Raw genomic sequence first — 21,985 nt, 5'->3', positions numbered from 1 at the left:
CCATTCAGACACACAGTAATACTGTATGGTTTGAATTGGTATGTATGGGGTTTGGAAATCCTAAATGTCTTGTTGACTACACTTTTACATCTTTTCCAGTTAGTCTTGGTCATGCGGCAGGTGTCACAGCAGCCACACACTTTTATGCAGAAGCACAGGAGGCAATTGGGTTTGGGTTGGCAGCTAGGTAATTGTTATCGCAAACATTTCTTTTTTCTGCTGGTGAGAGCTTGGCCTGGCTAAGCAGATAACTGTGTGTTGTGACCTGATGCGCAAGGTGGGGAAACCCACCTTAAACCTGTCAACCACATTCATAATGCCACAGGGCTCTCTTTCTCTCCCTACCCACCATCTGAAAATAGATCCTCTCCCTCGCTCTGATGTCATCTTGAGCACAGGAGAATAGAGCAGCATGAAGGAAATTGCTCACCCAGCTGTATTTTTCAGTGGTACAGAGCATAAAGTACACTCAATGCTCTCAGTTGCCTTGGAAACACATCTGTTGGTACAACGTTAAACAAGATCAGTATACTTTTCTAATTCTCATGTCTGTGTGTGTGTGTTTGCAGTGTGTGCATCTATACCTAAATATTAAAACTTACACCACCAGTGCTGCATACAACACCCTTTCCCAAAAAGTTTGAACGCTGCGATGTGCAAATCATGTAGACCCATATTTATTTGAAAATAGAACAAAGACAACATATCAAATATTGAAACAGAAAAATGTTATTCTCTTATATATGTTAATTTTGAATTTGATGCCAGGGTCAACAAAAGACTGGAAAAGTTATGTAAAGCCAAAGGAAACACCTGATTGAACATCTCGCAACTAACTAGGTTAACAGGCAACAGGTCAGTAACATGATTGGGTATAAAAAAAAAAAAAAGCATCACAGAGAGGCAGAGTCTCTCAGCAGTAAAGATTGGGAAGGGTTCACAACTGTGTGGGCAAGTAGTGCAACATCTCAGAATAACCTACCTAAAATTGCAAAGAATTTAGGGATTTAATCATTTACAATAGATAATACAATTTAAAGATTTAAACAAGTGTTGTAAAACCCTTACTAAAGAAACCCAACCTTGATGGCAATGCATTGACCAACTATTGGCAAATAACTATCGATCTATCGCAACCTTTATTACAATTGACTGTGATATCCTGATCAATTGTCTTGATAAATTGATTGGTCTGTCTGAAAGTGTCTTAAACTAGGTCAAAACATACACCAAAGATAGGAAGTTTTATGTCAGCAATGGAGATCATGAACCCTATATCCTTACCCGGTGCAGCGCAGATCACATTGCTGTTTTTGTGCAGCACAAGAGGCTGAACCTGGCTGTGCAGAGATGGGCGGAACACCGCAGCAGTCTACTACATGGTCCAAATACCATTTACAATTGCACTCAGTAAAATAACCACATTCAAATATCAGTGTTTTGGAAATATTAATACCATATGGGATAATTGCATACAAATGCATGGTGAAAAAATGCATAACTGAGGGATGGTCCCGGGTCCAACCCCAGATATCAAAAAGTAAAGTTTAGGCCTAATCTTAAAAGTTTAGAGGGTGTCTACCTTCTAAACCCAAACTGTGAGCTGGTTCCAAAGGACAGGGGTCTGATAGCTGAAGGCTTTGCCTTCCATTTGGAAACTCTAGAAACTACAAGTAAGCCAGCAGTCTGAGAGCAAAGTGCTCTGTTGAGATAATAGGGTAAGATGAGGTCTTCAAGGCATGATGGAGAAGGATTTTCAATTCTAATTTTGATTCCACAGGGAGCCAGTGAAGAGAAACTAATATGGGAGGGGCTCTCTCTTGCTAACTCCCGTCTGTCAGAGTTTTTCGGACATCCTGATAATAAGTAAATACAATAGTCCACCTTGGAAGAAAATTCAGAATCACGCTGAGACAGGATGTCCTGATTTTGACAATATTGCACAGATGAAAGAGGGCAGTCCTAGAGATGCAAGTGTGCCTGGAACACCATATGTTACAACATATAATTTGTCCCGTACCTCGGGAAAGTTCATACAAATTAATCAATTTGCAATAGCACAGTTTTTATGCAGTTTGTGTATAGCAGTTATCAAAATCCCAATGTTAAAATCAGTGTCCTACACAAGATTGAGAGGGAGCTATGGGTGGTTTTCTTATACTTGGTAATGCTGCGTGTATGCTGTACTTACGAAAGTGTCCGTTCCAGCCTGCTGCCAGTTGAACCGATGATCTCTCCCAGTGTACAGAACATCTGACCCAGGAAGTCCTTCACAGAGTAGAGGAAATTAGCAACATTAATATAGCACACTAAAATATCACTGCACACATGCAGCTCCACATCAGCTTATCGAGATAAATATTCTTGAAAATATTTTTTTCTGTAGTATTTTATTTGCAATCAATGCCTTTATTTGTCATTGCACATTGTACAACGGAATTCAGTTCCAGACACAGTGGTATAATAATGCATATTAAAAGAAGACATCATTAGAAAAAATTTAAAAAATAACACTCAGACATTCAGATAATTGGTAAAAACAATTTGTTCCTGTTTCATCTTCCTATTCATTAATTTCACTGACTTGCATGCAAATTTTAAATTTGGGTCTAAAAAGCCCTGATTAGAAGTGCTGAAAATTCGAACATTGGTTGCCTAATTTATAAAAAAAAACAGTGTCTATGTCCGCCCAAAAATGTACACCAAAAATAGCAGGGAGAAGCTATAACATTCATGAGTAGGTATTCCAAGTTTTGTCACTTGATCAACATCAGTACCTGCAATACACATTTTTGTGACAACTGGTTTGGCAAAAATCTGCAGTCTCACAATGCATCTGAAACTTGGGCAGAGTGCACAACAAAATTTGTGTCAAATTTTCGGGGAAGAAGGTAGACACAGGGAGCCAAATCTGGGGAATAGAAGTGGTGGTGAGTGACAATTGTATTATTGAGGCCAAGAAACTCATGTGTTTACAATGCGCTGGGCGTGCGCGTTGCCATGTTGGAGAACCCAAGTGCCATCATGCCATATTCCATTTGTTTGCTCCAAATGTTTTACCGCAGACACCTCAGAACATCACAATAGATGTCAGTGTTGTCAGTCGGACCCTACGGGACAAATTAACAGAGCACAATCATGCGAATGTCAAAGAGTTCCACCTGGTTGTGCTCCTGACCTGATGCATGTCTTTCGGTCTTGGACAGTGACGTTCTGAATGTCATTTTACACCTCTCCAGGCCCATTGCTTCATTGCGCTAGGCTTTCTGAAGCATTTCAAGGGTCTTTGAGGACTTCCCCAAGTTCGACACAAAATTTGGCATACACTCTCTGCTCATTTCCATGAAGAAATTGCAGATGTGCAGATGCTTTGTTTTGTGCGTACACAGTGGTTATCAGTGACGTCCCAGATCGCCTCATATTCCAGCCCAGAGGGCCTTCCTCCACTTGTATACAAATAGCTATGTAGTCACAGAAATGGAATGAAAGGTCATTCAACTATACAGTATGTTTAACACAGTATTAAGAAGGTAACAGGGAGAAGTCAAGGGATGCAATGTGATGCTGTCGTACCTTCTGCTCATCCAGGTGGGGAGGCAGTAAAGAAAAGCTGACAAGTTAGAAGAGAAGCTGGAAAAACACAATTAAAACAGCTCAAGTTTATATTTAAATACACATTCATTACTCTCTCAGTGTAAAAAAGTTAAAGTCCCGGCTAACACTGGGCAAGAGACGGGTACACCATGGCCAGGTAGCCAGTCAATAACTGGGCTGACATGTAGAGGCAGACAACCATTCAGACACACTTTCACTAACTTGTATGTCTTAAGACTGTGGGAGGCCACTGTCTAAACTCTACAGCACCTTGCTGCCAAACAAATGAAGTGAAATTAAAACAATAGTCCAAAAATTAACTCCCAATCTCATAATCAACAACCAGTACAATCTGAAACAAATGATGAACCATTTGTTAAATGATAAATATAGAAGAAAGCTAAATTTCCAATTCCTCCAACAACCCTAAAATGTAAATTTGCATCTTTTGCTAAACAGAGCTATATTACACCCTGTCTAAATCATTGATACGTTTCATTCAAATAAGCACTCCACTGTGAACTTGACACTTTTTTTTTCCCATTCATCCCAAACTGTATTTATATATTTTTATTTGATTTGACTTTTGTGTATATATTCTGTGCGTGTATTTATTTATTCATTGCTCTTATTTTTGTAATATTTTTTTTATCTATTTTATTTCTTAAATCTAAACGTATTTGTAATTTTTTTTATATATATATATATATATATATATATTATGTGCACCTTTTGTTTTTCAATGTTGCTGTGACGACCGAATTTCCCCACTGTGGGGTTAATAAAATCTAAATCTACCTGACGCTGTTGATGATGAGGAATTAGCTTTTGTGCCAGTCATCAATCAGACGATTTAATAAGCAGAAGTGGTTGTGAGAATGGCAAAGCTACCCGAGATGATATGAGCGCCGAAATACTAATAATATCTCATATACAATTTGTTTCAGAAAATATTCCGACCACTTCATATTTTGAACACTTTATTGTGTTGCAGATTGTAATGTTGACTTGATGAAATTTATGACATTTATTTAAAAAACAAAAAAACAAAAACTGAAATCTCTTTGAAAAAGTATTCAGATAAGCTTCAAATTGAGGTCAGATTTATTATTCTTGTTTGTAATTCCATTCTAAAACTTGACAGGAGTCAACCTGCGGCAAACTGAATTGACTAGAGTTAATTAAGGAAGACACTTTTGCATGGTCGTACACCTGTGTATGCTGTGTATGTTTTCACTTCCCCATGTCCCCTGGGTCCTCCGTGTTACCTTGTCTTTATTTGTGTTTGTGTGCATGCTGATGTGGCAGCACACCTGCAATCAATCTTTTAATTATGTTTCGCAGCTTATCTATCTCACCCACTCATCACCAGTTTGTCAACCGGTGTGGTACAGCTTGTTATTGTCCACTTAGATAGTTCTTAGTTATTCATTGTGCTTCTGAAACTAATCTCTACCTTAATGTGCTGAGAACCATTGCCTGTCTGCCTATTCAACTTGCCACTGGCAAAACCTCAGCCCTGCTCATCAAGCCTTTCCTTTCTCTGCCACGCGACGAGACTTGCCCTGTTCAGCATCATTAGCTTTTCCGCCACTCTCTGCCCACGTCTGCCATTCGCTCGCCTCCCTCCCGCCAAACAATAAAACCTTAATCTACAACTTGACCCATCTCATCCATGTCCAGCATTTGTTTTTCTCTCTCCTAATCCTGACAAATGCATGGTGTCAGGACAAAAAAAACAAAGAAACCATGAGGTCCAAGGAACTCTGTCGACCTTGATAATATTGTGGTGAAGCATTGATCAGGGCAGGGGTATGAGATTATTTCTAAAGCAAAGTGGCCTCAGTAATTGTGAAAATGGAAGACCTCTGACCAGAGGTGGCCAACTCAGTGACGAAAAAAGAACTTTGGTAAAAAAAAAAAAGGACAACAAGAACCCAGCAGTCAACCGAGCATAGCTTCAAAAGTCCACTGCAGAGATAGAGGAACATGCCCAGAAGACCACCATTTTAGCAGTACTTCATCAGTCAAGCCTTCATGGTAAAGCAGCTGAATGGAAGCCACTCTGCATAAAAGGAATATGACATACTGCTTGGAGTTTGTGAAACAGCATTTAAAGGACTCTATGAGCATGATGAAAATAATTCTCTGATCTCATGACACAAGAATCAAAGTCTGGGCAGAATTTCAAACAACAGGCACTGCTCATCCGCTGGCTAATAAAATCTGTCGGGTGAGGCATGATGGTGGCAGCATAATGCTATAGGGGTGCTTCTCAACAGCAGAGATAGGCAGACTGTTCAGAGCTGTAGGAAGAATAAAAGCAGCCAAATACAAAAAGATCCTTCAAGAAAACCTGCTACAAAGTGCAGCAGCCTGAGACTAGAGCAATGGTTCACCTTTCAGAACAACAAAGAGCTGAAGCAAACAACCAAGATAAAGCTGTAGAGGCTTCAGGACAATTCTCTCACCGTCTTTCAACACAGCCAAAGCCAAGACTTAAACTCCAAAAAACATCTTTGGAGAGTCCTCAAAATGGCAGTGTACTGTTGCTTGCAGTCCAATCTGATGTAACATTGGAAGATACACTGCCCAAATCCTGGTGAGTAAAGCTTGCAAATACTTTTTTAAGAAGAGTGAAAGCTGTAACTGTTGCCAAAGGAGCTTCTACAAAGACAAAAAAAAAAAGCCAAATTCATGGCGATTCGCAGCAGTCATACCAGCCAACATGTCATTGTGGAAAATATTAATAGGCGGTAACTGCTTACATGTTTGGAAAGGTTGGAGCTCCTGGTATCCACATTGTACCTGCAATTTAACAAAAAATAGGAAACTTTTCAGGTTTTTACATTAAAAATGCACTACAATAAACAAGCAATATAATGCAATAGATACAGATAGCGATTATATAGTACAACCTTTCATAAAAAAGGGACAACCTTCCACTGCTGCTTGACTTAAAACACAACACAGACATAATGGTCAGCTCTCCTGGGAGTACAAAGATAAAAATCACATATGCTAGTTAAATAATTAGATAGGAGTTAGTTATTGGAGGAATGAGTCAAGATTGATATATAAAAAAAAAAAAAAAGAATGCATGGATCTGGAGCAGCATTGAATATAATACATTTTGAGGTCAACATGCAGATTGGAGTCTCTCCATCTGGCAGATGTGTTGCTTATTTTTCTTTCTTAAGTCTACCTAAGGAATCTGTCTTCAGAGCTGTCACCATGTGCCTCCTGGAAAAGGAATTTGTTCATGTTCGACAAAGGAAATCCACTCATGTGTCAAATAACACTGCACAGACATCATGTATTCTTCAGATCCTCATCTCTCTCTGGATCTCTCCCTCTCTGCAGGATGGAGGACGACAATGAGTTCTGCAGAAATCAGCCACAATCTTTCCACCTCTTCTTGAAATCTTTTACTCCTCCTCTGTTCCAGAGCCCTATTTTCACTAGGCAGTAATTAACACCCTCACTCCTGCACAAGTTCTAGGGTTGTTTGAAGTAGATGGAGCTTGGAGGTTCATAAAGAGGTTGGAAAAGGAATTTCTTATTGACTCGGAGCAGGAACAGCACCGAGTACCCCGTACTGAGATAGGCTGCACTGTCTCTGTAGTGTTTGGTTCTCCAAAGGGCAGGCAGGCTTAGCTTAGATGAGTGACAGAGCTTCTGTAACATAATGTTTGTACTAAAGCCCTGTGGACCAGCTGCTCCCCTGTTAACTAAGTTAAACGCAATTGTAAGACCATAAAATACACCTGTCAAACTTAAAAATGCAGACAGCACAATGTTTTCAATGTCTAAAACACTTCTACAGTTTCACAAAACTTGAGCTGTGAAAAACATGACTTGAGCTGCTTTTCAGACATTTTTTTAGCAATGTTTGCATTTCAAAGTGGAATGATGAAATGATAGTTTGAAAGAGGGAATAAAAAGTGGATATATTGTTTATGTCCCTGGCTCCTCTGCCCGGTTCTCCATTAAATTTTCTGTCTTTAACAACTATATTTCCCAATATGTCTTTTAACCCCTTTCCTGATATTCCCATTGTTTTAGGTCCTTTTCTTCACCCATTAGTCTTAGGCAAATAATTTGCATTTGCAAATACATTTTATAAGAAAAGTAATGCTATCCCAGTTATATATGTGAACAATGGGAAAACCTTCCAGTCTTCTTACTTGGCAGTGTTTGTACATCCCTGAGACTGTCCTACCATAGAAATAACCAATTGTTTATTTGTGCAACGACCCATAGTTTAGTTTTATACTTATGAGACTTGTAGGGAGGAGGTCAGGATAGATGAATAGCTCCACAAAACATTCAACACAAGAGAACACCACTTGTCTGTTTCAAAAAGATAGACATGAAATACATTGCTTCTTTTAACCATGACTATGCCATAACCGCAACTACCTGTTTATTAGGGTAGTCGTGATAACAAAGGTGCCCTAACCTTAACAAAAAAACGGTATTTCTCCCAAACCATGATCTTTTCCTACACCTTACCAAGTTATTTTTGTACCTAAAGTTATCCAAACCTTTTCCATAGCTTTGTCACACCATCAAAGGTTTAGCTATTTTCAACAGTTATTTTAAAGTGTTTATCTGTTTCATACCTTCTGCTGCCATTACAATTGTATAAGTCATATGAGAGAGTAGACACAAACACCTACACGGATGTTTGGTGGAAGGACTTGCTGTTCTCCAATTTTGGCCTTGGCCGTCAGTAAACCACTTTGGTCTTGACTGTAGTATCTTGTTGTGGTGGTGGGGTGTGGTTTGGCTCAGCTGCAGGAGGGACTGATTGGGGGAGTGGTTCAGGGAAAGGTGGCTGGAAGGGGCTTAATTAGCCCCAGCTGAAATCGATGACAGATTGGGTACAGGGAGAACATGCAAACTCCCCACAGAAAGACCCAGGCCCAGATTTGAACCCAGAAACATTTTGAACTGACTCCTTTTGATGCAAAGGGGCAGCTACTCAATTGCAAACTCTTTCAGGACAGCTGAATTCCCTCCCCTATCTCTGAAGTTGAGCTCAGCCACCCCAAAATGAATTCCAGACACTTGTAATGGCAATCTCACAATTTAATTTAGTTCTCAAAGCTCATGATCACAGATAAGGAGCAATCCACTGTTTTCCAACAGAGAAACTTGGATTTGGAGGTGCCGACTCTCATCTCAACCATGTCACACTTGACTGCAAACCACTACAGTGCATGCTGAAGGTGTGATTAAGACAACAGAACCACATAATCTGCAAAGAGCAGGGAACAGAATTCTTACTCCCAAACCATGTTACAGTAGTATTGTTTTATTATGGTATAAACATATTTTGCAATACACCCCACCTCTTTTTCTAGTCATACCCATTGAGAGGGCATACAATGGTGGCATCTCTTTTGATAATGAATGTACAGGTGCTACTAAATGGAATCTGCTTATTTGGTTTCATTTGTTCTTGGTTTGGCAAATGCCAAGTTTTGGGTTTTACTATAGGTCTTTGAATAGAGAAGTAAAAGCCAAAGACCAATGAATATAATTGAACTTACAGAAAAAAGACACTATGATACATGTAGAATGCCCAAAAGGGCCCCCCATCTGAAACAGTCACTCCATACCCCCCATACACTTTTATTAAAGTTTATTATTAGTGTCACCACTAGTCTTCATTCTCTGTGCTCTCTCATTTCAACAAAAATATCTCCCACCCTCTGACTCACTTTGTAAAAAACCTCCTTCCCTAGTAATTTCAGATTGATCTCCATGCCAGTCTAAGGTAGGATCAAATTAAATTAGTAAACAGTGGGATAAGCCTTTGAGCAATGGTCTAATGAGATTTGAGTGCGGAAGAGCAATAGAGTTACTAAAAAAAAATCTAATGACCTTCATTTACATGGCAGGCGACAGAACAGCTGGAGGGCTTTGTATCAGAAAGGTGAACAATGAAAACAGCTTGTGTTTAGATACAGTGTAAGTTACCATCGTGTTTCATTATTTTTCTTTTCTTTTCTTTTTGAGCAAACAAAATGGTAGTATTAAGATCAGACGATATGAGCCTTCTGTGGCCTGCGATGACCACATCTGAGTTACAATAAATCTGAATTAGACCTTTTGAGTTTCTACTTTAATAAAACAAATTTAAAAACTTGGATTTTCTCGATCTTGTGTCTGTGCTGAAACATTTACCTCTACTATACTCCTACAACTTAGCAGTATAAGCATTTCACAGTGCAGAATGTGCAGCAAGATAATTTAAGATGGTTTATACAGTTATCAGGGTGGTAATTGGTGCAGTGGAGTCACATTACTGTGTTGTAAGTGTCAGCCACTAAAAAACAACTAAATATGCACATACTATATTTTTTTTTTCTCAGCCTTTAAACACATCTTACATTCTTCATTAGAAAATGGAGCTGTGTCAGTTGTTTGATAATTTGACCTGCCTTTAGTCAAAAAGCTGTCTTTAAAGTCATCAGCCATCCATAGCCCACAAATGACATCTACCTGTTCCATTTATTGATGAAGACCATGAAATTTAAAGCTCAGAAAAAACAGCAGATAGTAAGTACTTGAGATTATTTTGTAACACAACATGTATTAGGAAGGTACTATATATAATAGTTATACAAGTTAAATGTAAAGAGTAGACAGATGGCTTGTTATCAGATACAAGCGAATAATTATTTGGGAGCCAATTGAATAAAACAATTTATATTTACAAATTATCTTGAATTCTGCTCTTAAGTCATTTATCTAATTTATATAAATTCAACAATTTTATGGGTGTCCTGTAATTGAGATCCACACCTTTTAGCAAAGCAGAATCTACATTAACAATAGTTAACAATAGAATTCCTCAGTTTTTCCTTGTTACTAGCAGGATCTCATTTCAATATACGCATATATTTTACCCGTCAGCTGGGTAGATATATTGATATTTATTTACTGTGTTGAATACTCAATGCCGTTATAATATCGCAAATATAGCTCATCTCTTACCATGTGTAATTGGAGCTTAAGTTTGTGCAAAAAAATGACCCGTGTTTGATTGAAACCTGAAGCATTATTTTCAGACAGGTATATATTTCACCTTCCCACCTTGTACACTTTTTTGTACACGGTTTTGAGTCACAGCCTCTTTTATAGAGGCTATCTGAATTTGCCTTTTTATGAAATGTTTCAAGACTACATGTTTAATCTAAAATGAATATAATTTCTACCAATAATCAAATCCTACTTAATTTGGTTGCTTTTTTCTTAAAGGTTAGGAAAAAAGGCGTGCTGGGAAATAGTAAAGAAGAAGCCCAAGAAAAATATATGCACCAGGGCCAATCACAGTTATGTTACTCCACAGCAGATAGTCTACTCCGCAAGCAATTGAGAGCAAAAAAGACCGATTCATGTTCTTTTGCATAAAAGTTATGACACAACAACCCCATAATACTCAGACACCTACTTTTAAGATTAATCTTAAAACGTTTGTATTTGACAAAGCATATAGTTTGGCCCGGCAGTGGGGGAACTTCCATGATGCACTGAGATCCTCTCTCTTTCGCTCTCTGTGCATTTATATACTGTACCATAATTACATCTTATCATGTTTACCTTCTCCCTCCCATAGTTTTGTTTTTTGTTTTCCATCTCACTATGCAGTGCACCTTGCATGAGTAGTGGGCTTTTTTTTGCAGGTATCCCTGGCCTTGTAGCTGCGTGTTTGAGGGCTGCAGTGACCGACCCCACCTACAGCTTACCGTCTCTTGGATCTCTACGCCCATCTGTAAGCTTGGTTCTTTCTGAGGCTTGCTCCTTTTAAAAGGGAGTTTTTCTAAAGATTCTGTCGTAAAGACTTAACTAGTATATATATTTTACAAATCAGCACAGACTGCACCGTCTTCTGTTCTTCTGTTATTGACTGACACTTGGATTGGTTGCATCAATGCCACAGCCTGCTATCACTGATGTTCAGCACTACTATTGAACACACAGTGATGGTCAGATGGGTGAAGTTGGTGAGCTGCTCTGATCAACAGACAGTGTGAGAAGCTCTCTGTCATCTTTTTCTACCTGGGTCTGTCCTCTGAAACCCCCTGTAGAGCATCGATCCCCTCTGTTGAAGTCTCCCTTCCGCCTACTTTTATCTACCTGTGATCTCCTCTGAGTGACTTCACATTGAAATACACACTGAAAGGCTCATTGAGAGTTTGAAATAAATCAGTATAGAGAAGCTACACAGATCTGTAAATATGCAGCATACAGGAACAACACCATTCACCTTTCTTTGAATTCTTTGGATTTGGTTTTGCAGTTTGACAGCGATTTGCTCAGTTACCAACTCTGAAAGTACATTTCTTTATAATTGTCCTCATAAATTCTCCAGAACATCATTATATCCATTCAAGTTTTAAACAAACCAACTTTCAGATAAATAATTAGCTCTTTACACCACTTAAGAGGAAAAATACTGTGACAAACATAAAAGACAATATGCTCAGTCTGTTTTCAAAAGTAAAACTAAACAATCTAAGAATGAAATGATACAGCTGATACAGCAGTGGTAGACTGACTAACCTGTCATAAACGAATATTTAGCCAGCATTTTAGCAGTGATTCTTCATTCAGATTTCTGTTTCCAGAATTGAAATGGACTCATCAGGAGCAAATGAAGTGTGGCAGTACTTTCTTGCACTTGTGCATTTTAGGGCACAGAAGGCATGGGCATTAGAGTCCTGTTTGGATAAGCTGTCAGACTTCCTGATCTGTCTTTACACAGATGAATGGAAATAAAAATAATGACACAGCACTTCTTCCAAACAGACATAGAGTGATGAGTTTAAAGGTTGAAAAACATGTAAGGCACATAGACCATCATAAATACAGCAGTGCTTTGAGCTAAAGGGGATTTATTATGAGTAATCAATAATTTATTAATTGATTTAACTCTGCCTATTTTTTATTTTTTGTATTTTTATTTTTTTTACTAGCAGGCAATCCAAAAGTTGTTCTTGGCTTTTCAGTGATCTCATCATCATACATAAATGGTCAAAAAGTAGTATCAAAAACTATATACAATCGGCAGGAAGTTGAAAGTTGTCATGTAAAGAGATGCTGAAGTGTACTCAGTAAATACTGATTTACTCTTGCTTTATGTCCTAACAATTTGATTAGAGTCATCCAGTCTAAACACTTTTATGTCAATTAGCTGTGACTGGAGGCTTTTAAACCTATTGTCTGAGAGTAAACAGGCCAAAAATAAAGAGGAGGCTTGAAGTCATTACCTGGTTCGATAAAGGAAACAGAAAGCAGTGTTGCAGATGAAGAAGGTGGAAATATTCCCACTTACACATCAAAGCGAAGGTTCTGCTTCTCTTCAAAGAAGAAATCAAGGACAAACTTTCTCACGAAGTCGGGGTTCAGCGTGTTATCGATCACTTCTGTCCGACCAAACTGGCGGGAAGACCGAGATGAGAGACACAGAGGAAGAGAAAGTCAACACCACACTGATCATTTTGTACATTTTGTGAGAGTGATATGTAGCAACAGTGTAAGTCCTACTGTTTTGCTTCTTTTGCCTTTCCTTTTTTGCAGGAGTACAAACTCTTACCAAGCAAATGTTCTGGATAATGAGACACTTTAGTTAAGTGTTATTGATATTATAACCCACATTCCTGCTCAATCTTTCCATTGGTTGGAAACTGTAAATGACAGATTTCTTTAGTACTGGAAGCTCTACAACGGTCATTCGATGCAGGGAGAGCTGCACGACTTCCTCTGCTTTAAAATCCATTTATTTACTAAATATAATCATGTCAATATCTCAAGATAACACTGGAGAGAAGTCCAAAGTCTATGTGTGTACTCTAGGGTATTCATTTCTTTGTATTTGGTTAACTAATATCCTTTCTGTTCTCTTGTCCTGGATTTAAATAGCATTATAATATTATTTTCTTTTTAATCTTTTGGTTAAAATACACTAAGTTAGCTACTTTCTTTGCCTTTACCTAACAAAACTTTACCAAATCATGAAAAAGGTCATTATGTTTTTGACAATGATTTTTAGCTGTTAATCTATGGCAAATCTCCTGACACTGGTAAGGCTCCATGCTGCATTCAAATTGGGCCACGTGTACTGTGTACACGAGAAAAGTCCATATGAACGCCGCCCCCCCCACCTCGTGGTATTCATGATGTCAGAACTAAACATTTTCAGTAAGGCCTGAGTTCACAAATTGTGTTTGCTGATGTTCACAGAAATTGCAAAGGCTATAGAAGTTCAGTTGTCATTGGATGTTAAGCTAATATATTATACAACCCTGTTTTCAAAAATGTTGGAACACTGTGTAAAATGTAAATAAAACCGAATGCAATGATTTGCAAATCACATGAACCCATATAATAGACCAAAGACAACATATCAAATGTTGAACGGAAGAAATTGTATCGTTTTATGAAAAATATGTGCTTTGTTAATTTGATGTCAGCAACACATCTCAAAGTTGGGACGGGGTCAACTGCTCAACAAAGTGGAAACTCTCAGTCAGAGATAATCAGCACTGCGACAGTGGTTATCAGCTTTCTGTTAACTCAGGCTTTCTGCTTTCTGCTTTTGGCCCCGAGTGTGTTCACATAAAGGAGGAGGAGTTTGCATACGTATATGACCAATCACAAACATGGACAAGTGTACTGACAGCAGAGCCACATATTTTAAAAATGAGGAACAAACTATAATTCAAAACAACCATAATGAAGTTAAACACATAATCCAAAATGAAAGCAGCACAGCTGCAGCTGCTAAATGATGGAAGGATGTGCAAAAAATAAAAAAATGACTGTGAATGTAGCCTAAGTATCACCTTACCATAAGTGCACAGGAAAATCTGACTAATTACATGTGCATATTATATAAAAATGTATTTATCATTAGATGTATTCTAATGTGTATCGATGTTTTAGTCTTATCCTTTCACCTGCAGCCCCGGAGGTGTCAAACGGACTGAGGAGCAAATAAGAAATAAATATAAAAAGGTTGGTTTACTGTCATATCTTGTAAGTAGGCAACAAGTGCAAAGCTTTAGTGTATCAATCAGTCCCGGATATCAATAAAGAAATAAATAAAATTAACCTATACCATATATAAAAAAAAAAATCACCGGGGAAAGACACAGAGGTTTGTCGGTCTCTGAACACTCTGCAAAGGACCGTCTCACTCCGTGAACCGAGCTCCACTGGATCTTTTCCAATTGGTGATGAAGATTTTCAGAGAGAAATGATTGGTCAGTAGGCGGTACTTTCTTACGCTTTGATCCGATATCTCCAACATAACCTGCTCCGGACCAGGTTAAATTTGCACCATAAAATTACCATGGTGATCTAGCCAGCTTAAAAGAGTGCCACCTTCGTGATACTGACAACCCAGGCTTTAGTCTCGACATACCTCGCTAACCCACTAATCTCGCTTCGTAGTACACCCCCTCTGGTCTCCTCAGTTCCCAAACGTTTACAGAGTGTTGTAAAGAAGAAGAAGAAGTGACGCAACACGGTGGTAAACATGCCCCCGTCCCAACTTTTTTGAGATGCGTTGCCATATTTAAATTCAAAATGATTTGCAAATCAGTGCATTCTATTTGCATTTACATTTTACACAGCGTCCCAACTTTTTTGGAAACAGGGTTGTAATTTTAGTCATGTATTTTCATCATATCTTAAATAATGTGTCTGGGGAATATGTTGATTTTCCAACAGCCGGATCTTCTCCCTCTGTGATTATGTCTTTGCATTTCCTGCATTACGTTACCCACCCGCTCGCTTGCTAAAATTGTTCACCCTGTGGCTTCTGGACGCTGCCCATGTTCCTGTTTCTTAGCAGTGCTGTTCCCACGACTTAACCACTTGAACAACAAACATATAAGCATGACTTTCTATATTGTAATCGCGAGCTCAAAAATACCATTTGAACGCAGCAATACAGTCATACCAGAGGTGTCAAGTTTCACAAGTGGAAAGACCCAAAAGCATTACTCAAAATATAGGAAAAAAAAAGACCTTCACTTACAGACAAGAAAACTAAATCCAGGCGATGGGATAAACATGAGGGAAAATTTAAGTCCAGTACCACTACAAGTGAACATTTAAGAACTTATTGACAGCCTGACTAACTGACCAACAATCTGGAAATGAGTCATTCAAACAGGGAGTATATATAGTATATTGGCTGGACTGATAAAAAAAAAAAAAGTTAATTCAGCTCAGGCTAATTGGGGAACAAGGATCAGGTGAGGAGGGTGTGGCAAGCAAGAGACCATACATGGCGAGAGACAGAGAGCGAGACAGAGAGAGAAAGGGAGACAGGACCTGTCAATTAAGGACCTCTGGTGGGCACAGGGAGTGACACAAATAGAAACACAAGGGACCATAACTGAGATTAAACAGTGACACTGAAATCGGACAAACAATCAGGACAAAAGCTGATGTAGTAGCCCTGTGACAGATATTATGCCCCCCTATATTATGTATAGTTAGTCCTGTGTTCATTCCTTCGTGCATGTGCATTCGTGAAGCAGAATTTAATGAACCAGAATCCATATCTACCCGTGTAATGATACCTTAGAGTACCTTTTAACCCTTAAAACTCAATGAACGCAAAGTGTGTTCAAATTCATTCCTCTGCTTCTCAGTTGAATAGTGCAGTTCCAAGTACTTATCACAGAGAGATGCAACGCATTTCCTATGAAACTGCACAACTGGAGCTTTCCAGAAATGTCAGTGCCTTGCAGAGATAATTGAAGTGGAAGTTGCGTGATCTTTACACACTGCGTGAAGCGCTACATCCATCTCCAACCCCCGCTACTCCTAATTGAATAATTACCAAAATTACCAATCACTTCACAACGTACTGCATATCACAATAAACAGCAGGACTTACCCTCTCTGATGACGTTTCTCTGTACGACAAAGCGCTATCATCTAGTCCACTTTTGAAATCACAGCTGATATCTGTACATTCTCCAACACGGGGCTGACATTACGTCCTACTTCGTATGAAGTGGCCCATGGCCACCGGGACTCATTTATGACCTTTATTTTCCTTCAGGCACTAAGTACATATTTTTTTAAATTGCTTAGTCATGGAGTGTATCGACTGACAATATTTTCTGGTGAGATACATGTAATAATATGACAATTTCATAAGACAAATTTTATGTCCTTGATATCACGGCTGATATAAAAAAAAATGTCAAAGTATTATCAAATTAAATGATGATAGATCTAAATAGCCTAGACTGTCCTAAAAAAAAAAAAAAAAAAAAGATATAGCATGTCAACAATGACCAAGATATGAGCTTAAAAGTCCAGGTGGTGAAATTACCCCCGAAAATAGCCTCGAGTTCAAAAGGTTAACTGGCTTATTCTACGGTTGGTGCATTTTAAAACAAATTATTGTAATTTTACTTGAGTAAAAACTCTGTAAACAGAAATTACAGTTTTCCAGTACTTTTTCCATCCCTGGGATTCTTTGACGTGAAGAAGAGAAAAGTCTCAGTTTTATGCATATACTAAAGAACCACGTTAATGTTAGTTGTACTTGTGATCAAGGTAAGCCACGTACTGTGCAGACATGACACAAACCTCTGTTCATTCCAAGTGGAAAAGTGACCACATACTGTGCAATCTACACACATACAGTACAGATACAGACAAAGCTTCATGCTATTCCTGTGGAGCAGTTCTGGGGAAAACCTAAAGTGGTGGGTTGCTGTCGTGGACAGCATAGTAGAACACTGCTTCTCTGCTGACAGCTGCCAAAACATTTGCAGAGGCAGACGGACCCCTACTGATCCTTAAAACACAGCCCCTTGTTACTTATTTACTTAAACTCAAACTCGCTAGTTTAACAGTGGAAGAGCCCTGACATGCCTCGAGGGATGGTGTAGAGAGAGGCTCATCGAATTTGCATAGAATTTTAGGAGCAGGTGCAGATGGGTGTGGGGGGGATCTCTTGCTCAGTGTTGCATCACCATCATCATTATGTTCTCATCCAGCAGTGACAGCAGCATACTGAAAGACAGCCTGCTGCTCACAAATAATATATGCAAAAAAGTAAATTTCCAACAAATTATTGCAAAATAATTGAAAAAAATGTCTATAAACTTTTATGACCTCGTTATTGTAATGATGATGATGAAGGTCCTCATTTCATAATGTAACCTTTTCCTAAATATAGCAAGGTTGTTTGTGGAATGAATTCTAACCAAACAGGTGAAAAGTAGCTATATGTTATCTGTAGGCTAGGGCAAGTGATCTATTTGGTCATTAAGTCTGGAGGGCATGCTGATGCCATTCCTTGCATTGTTTTACAATGAAATTAGAAGCAAGATTTGCATTAGTGTGTCATGGTGCCAGTCAAACACCCAAAAATACTTTGGGTTATTAAGTGAGTTGTAAATGCTTCAAGGATAGGTTCTACTTGATTCCTATTGTCTGTGCGCTCCCAATGAATGCACAAAGACTTCTTCAAGCAGAAGGCAGCTGTGAAATTAGAACACTAAATTATATTGTTGTTGTGTTTCTCCTGTAAAATACTGATGGCTTTGTTTGCGTTGCTTGCCATGTTACTAGTGTTGTATTTTTGTGAAGCTGGATAAGAGCTCCTAAGACTTGACACATATTTCCTGCAATTTTCTGTGTTGCTGTCACTGAAGTGGTTTCCATAGTAATAGCCTACCACTGAAACATTTATGTCAACATAAATGCCTCAGGTGTCTAATATTTCTTTTTGTGCCTATTGCTGTCTTTTTTAACTAATTACTTAAATTATTCAGTTGCTTTTACAATAAGTATTGTTAAATGTCATAATGTCAGGTTCAGACTGTCCATTTATTTCTTTATATTTATTTCAATTCTATTATTGTTTATTTAGACTACACAGTATAATTTCAAAAACAGCCAACCCAAACATATAAAGGGCATCACAACTTAGCAATTTGAATTAAAAAAATGTGTGCTGTGGGCTTAAAGTAAAGAAATATTTTTGTTTTATTGACTGAAGTCTGAAGCACGTTATTTAACGAACGTCAGAATTTCTTATGAAAATGCGTTTTCCTTCTCATCTCTTCACATATTAAGAACAGGTATTCACCAAATGTAAATCACTGTTTAAACAATTGACTTCATCAGTTGAGTCTAAAATTAAGGTAGAGTCCGTTTAACAAGTTAAAATGGTTGAGCACTGTACAATATCTCATTTGAATAGAGGCAATTAAGTTCATCTTGCCAACAACAGAAATCGCACTGTGATAATTTTGTACATGTTAATCTCGATAGATTTGATCAAAAAGACACCAAAGTCACACAATAACACAAACTAACCAATTGATTGAGAAATTACCATGTTTTTCAAAGGACTCGGTCTGATGGCTGTGAATAGAGGGATATAATGTGTGTCTCTCCCTTCTCTCTCCTCTCCCTTTTAAATGTGCATGTAATGAAAAGCCTGTTCTATGACAATGGCTGTCTAAAAGTCTATTTTAGGTTGCCCACAGTCTAACAAGGCAGTAGGTTAGTTTTGTTTTGACAATTTTCACAATACTTTCAATTGTCAATAAATGTTGACTGACATTTCACTTGCAGTCCTGTTGCAATTTTAGTAAAGTCAGCTTGCTCCCGATAGCAGACGAGCACCTCGAATGGCTGCTCTGTCGGTATTGGTGTTTGAGTGTGAGTAACAAGTGAATGGGAAGCAAAGATTATGGGTTAGGCCTACCTATTTCAAGAAGGGCCAACTTGTTTCAAGTACTGTAACAGCACAATTCTTCTCCACTAGTAAGAAGTAATTTCCATTTAAATGAATGGTTTATCATGTTCTTTTGAATTTACAACGTATTTACATTTTACATAGCATCCCAACTTTTTGGGAATTGGGGTTGTATTTTTCAGTGGGAAAAATAAAAAATGCAACAAAAAAAAGAAAGAATTAGAATTATTTACTAATATTCAGTATTTTCACTTGTTACTGTGATGTAGCAAGTCTGATCTCAAGTAATTTGACCTAAAGACCAGCCTTTTGTACTCATGTTAAACCTTTTCAGTGCCTACTTATTTCTGGACTCGGACAAACTTATTTTAAGATTTCTTGCCAAATAACATTATTTTTCTGAATGGACATATCATTTCATTTGAAGGAATTATTTACCTTAAATTCAGAATTTATTCCTCTGAGTTTTGCTAAGGTTTTTTAGCAGTGTATTTGTTCTATATCTACGGAGCTCCCGAGGTGTCACCGCGATAAACTTTTTAACGACTACTTTTGCGTTGCCGAATAATATGTATGTATGGCATGTATAAACTCATTGAATATTAATCTGACCTGAGGTATATAATTATGCTTATATAGTGATACTGCTCAGCATGGTTATGTAATTAGTAAAAGTAAATAAAAACAAAATTCTTAGATAGATAGGTGTCACTGGGAGAAAACAGCATCTGCAGAATGCTGCTGCTTTCATTTTGGACCAGGTACTATACTTAGTTTTGCCTAACTATTTCATATACATCACCAGCTCTCTCACTGACCACTGCTGAGACACTCACTGTTCAGACAAATTGCATTAAAATATGTAACATAACATTGATGTAAAGTACGTGTCATTTATATAGAGCGGAAAAGTGAGGTCAAATCTCAAGTGGTCAGTCGAGGCTTATGAGAAGACACAAGAAATGACAGGTGTAAACTGTCACACCGGTTGGAGCTTTTCACTTGTGATCCAATCACCTAGGACACATAATGCCAAATGTGAACAGGGCCAGACTGTAGCTTTAATTATGACTGCAGCCTTGCGATGGCAGAGCTGTCAACCATGGCTGTCATCTGGCAGTTACAATTATGGCTGGGACACATGAGTTGTCTAATAGTTGTAACACATACTGTGAGAGAAACTCATCAGATTTAATTAGTAACAGCATTGGAAAGCTCAAGTCATATTGTTTTATTTGATATGCACTGCACCTCACTGTGATGAATACTTCCTAAGCAGAAGATGTTTAGTCAGGATTTAGATTGCATCAAAGCAAATAAACCTAAGCCTAAAACAATGGATTTGTGTCTTTAGTTGTCCTGCCAAATCTTGCTGCATTTGACACCATTGATCACAACATTTTATTATTGAGATGAGCTGAGTCATTGGGATTAAAATTAATTATTAAATCATATTTATCAGAAAGACTGTAATTTGTCCATGTCAGCGATGACTCTTCAACATACACAAAAATGATTCATGGGGTTCCACAGGGTTCTGTACTAGGACCAATACTTATCACATTATATATGCCTCCATTAGGAAATAATATTAGGAATTAATGCATTACTCCACTACTATGCAAATGACACCTAGCTATAATTATCTATGAAGACAGATGAAGCAAATCTATTAGTCAAACTTCAAGCATGTGCAAAAGAAATAAATACCTGGATGAGCTGTCATTTTTACTATAAAAATGCAGACAAAACTGAAGATACTGTAACTGGCCTAAAACACTTTTTAAACTCACTATATAGTCACTCTAGATGGCATTGCCTTGGCTTTCAGTACAATGGGTAACAACCTTGGAAGGTTTTTTTTTCACCACAACGAATCATTTTAACTAACACACAGTAAAGCAAGTCTCGAGGACCGCCCTCCTTCACCTGTGCAATATTGTCAAAATTCTGATCATCCTGACCAGAGCAATGCTGTAAAGCTAGTGCATTTGTTACTTCTAGGCTGGACTATTGTGATTCCTTTTAATCAGCATGTCCCAATAACTTTATGAAAAGCCTCCAGTTCAAAGATTTGCTGCTGTGCCATTACTGACTGGATTTAATAAAAGAGATCATATTTTTGAGCACGGTGAGATCAGTTGGCAGAGATATCCCCAAGTCAGGTGCCATTAAAGATAGTAGAGGAAGTGTCAACCCATTGTGATGTCACCATCTAGTTTGTGACCTGCTATTTTGGATCCTCGAGTCTGCCATTTTTGTTGTTGCCATTTAGTTTTTTTGATTATAGAATTATTTTCAGAAGGACCACTAGAACACTGAACACAAGGAGTGAATTTTATTTTAAAGGTCTTTGTATCTGCCCTGTTTCTCCTTGTGTAAACTGCAGTCTTTCCCTGCATTCCAATATCCATACTACCACACTATTTAGTATGCCAAAACAAGATTTAATATGTCCCAATAAAAAAGTAAAAAGTAAAAGTAGGATGCCAAAAGTACCAGGATGTTCTACTACATCCGGTCGTATTTTGCAGTATGCAGGCCAGCATATGTTCTGACCCACAATCCTTTGCGCGGCAGAAGATACGTCACATTAACTGAGCCGCAGAGACAGTTGGTGGGACTGACACTAAT

At 38.1% G+C, this 21,985-nt stretch overlaps 1 protein-coding gene across 1 annotated transcript in view; it reads right to left on the bottom strand.

Annotated features, from left to right (window-relative positions):
* LOC138213116 (copine-9-like) overlaps positions 1–21,985 on the bottom strand; it is a 162,067-nt gene that overhangs the window by 107,496 nt on the left and 32,586 nt on the right. The window contains exons 4-6 of the mRNA XM_069174034.1: positions 12,944–13,047; positions 6,363–6,402; positions 2,192–2,271 (exon numbers count right to left, since the gene is read on the bottom strand). Of these exons, the coding sequence (XP_069030135.1) occupies positions 2,192–2,271; positions 6,363–6,402; positions 12,944–13,047 (224 nt within the window). The remainder of the gene's footprint in view (positions 1–2,191; positions 2,272–6,362; positions 6,403–12,943; positions 13,048–21,985) is intronic.

Source organism: Embiotoca jacksoni, unplaced genomic scaffold (genome assembly GCF_022577435.1).
Source record: "Embiotoca jacksoni isolate LCO1_2020_lvr unplaced genomic scaffold, fEmbJac1.0.p SCAF_1, whole genome shotgun sequence".
NCBI classification, from domain to species: domain Eukaryota; kingdom Metazoa; phylum Chordata; class Actinopteri; family Embiotocidae; genus Embiotoca; species Embiotoca jacksoni.
This window is presented reverse-complemented; position numbering and strand designations above follow the sequence as displayed.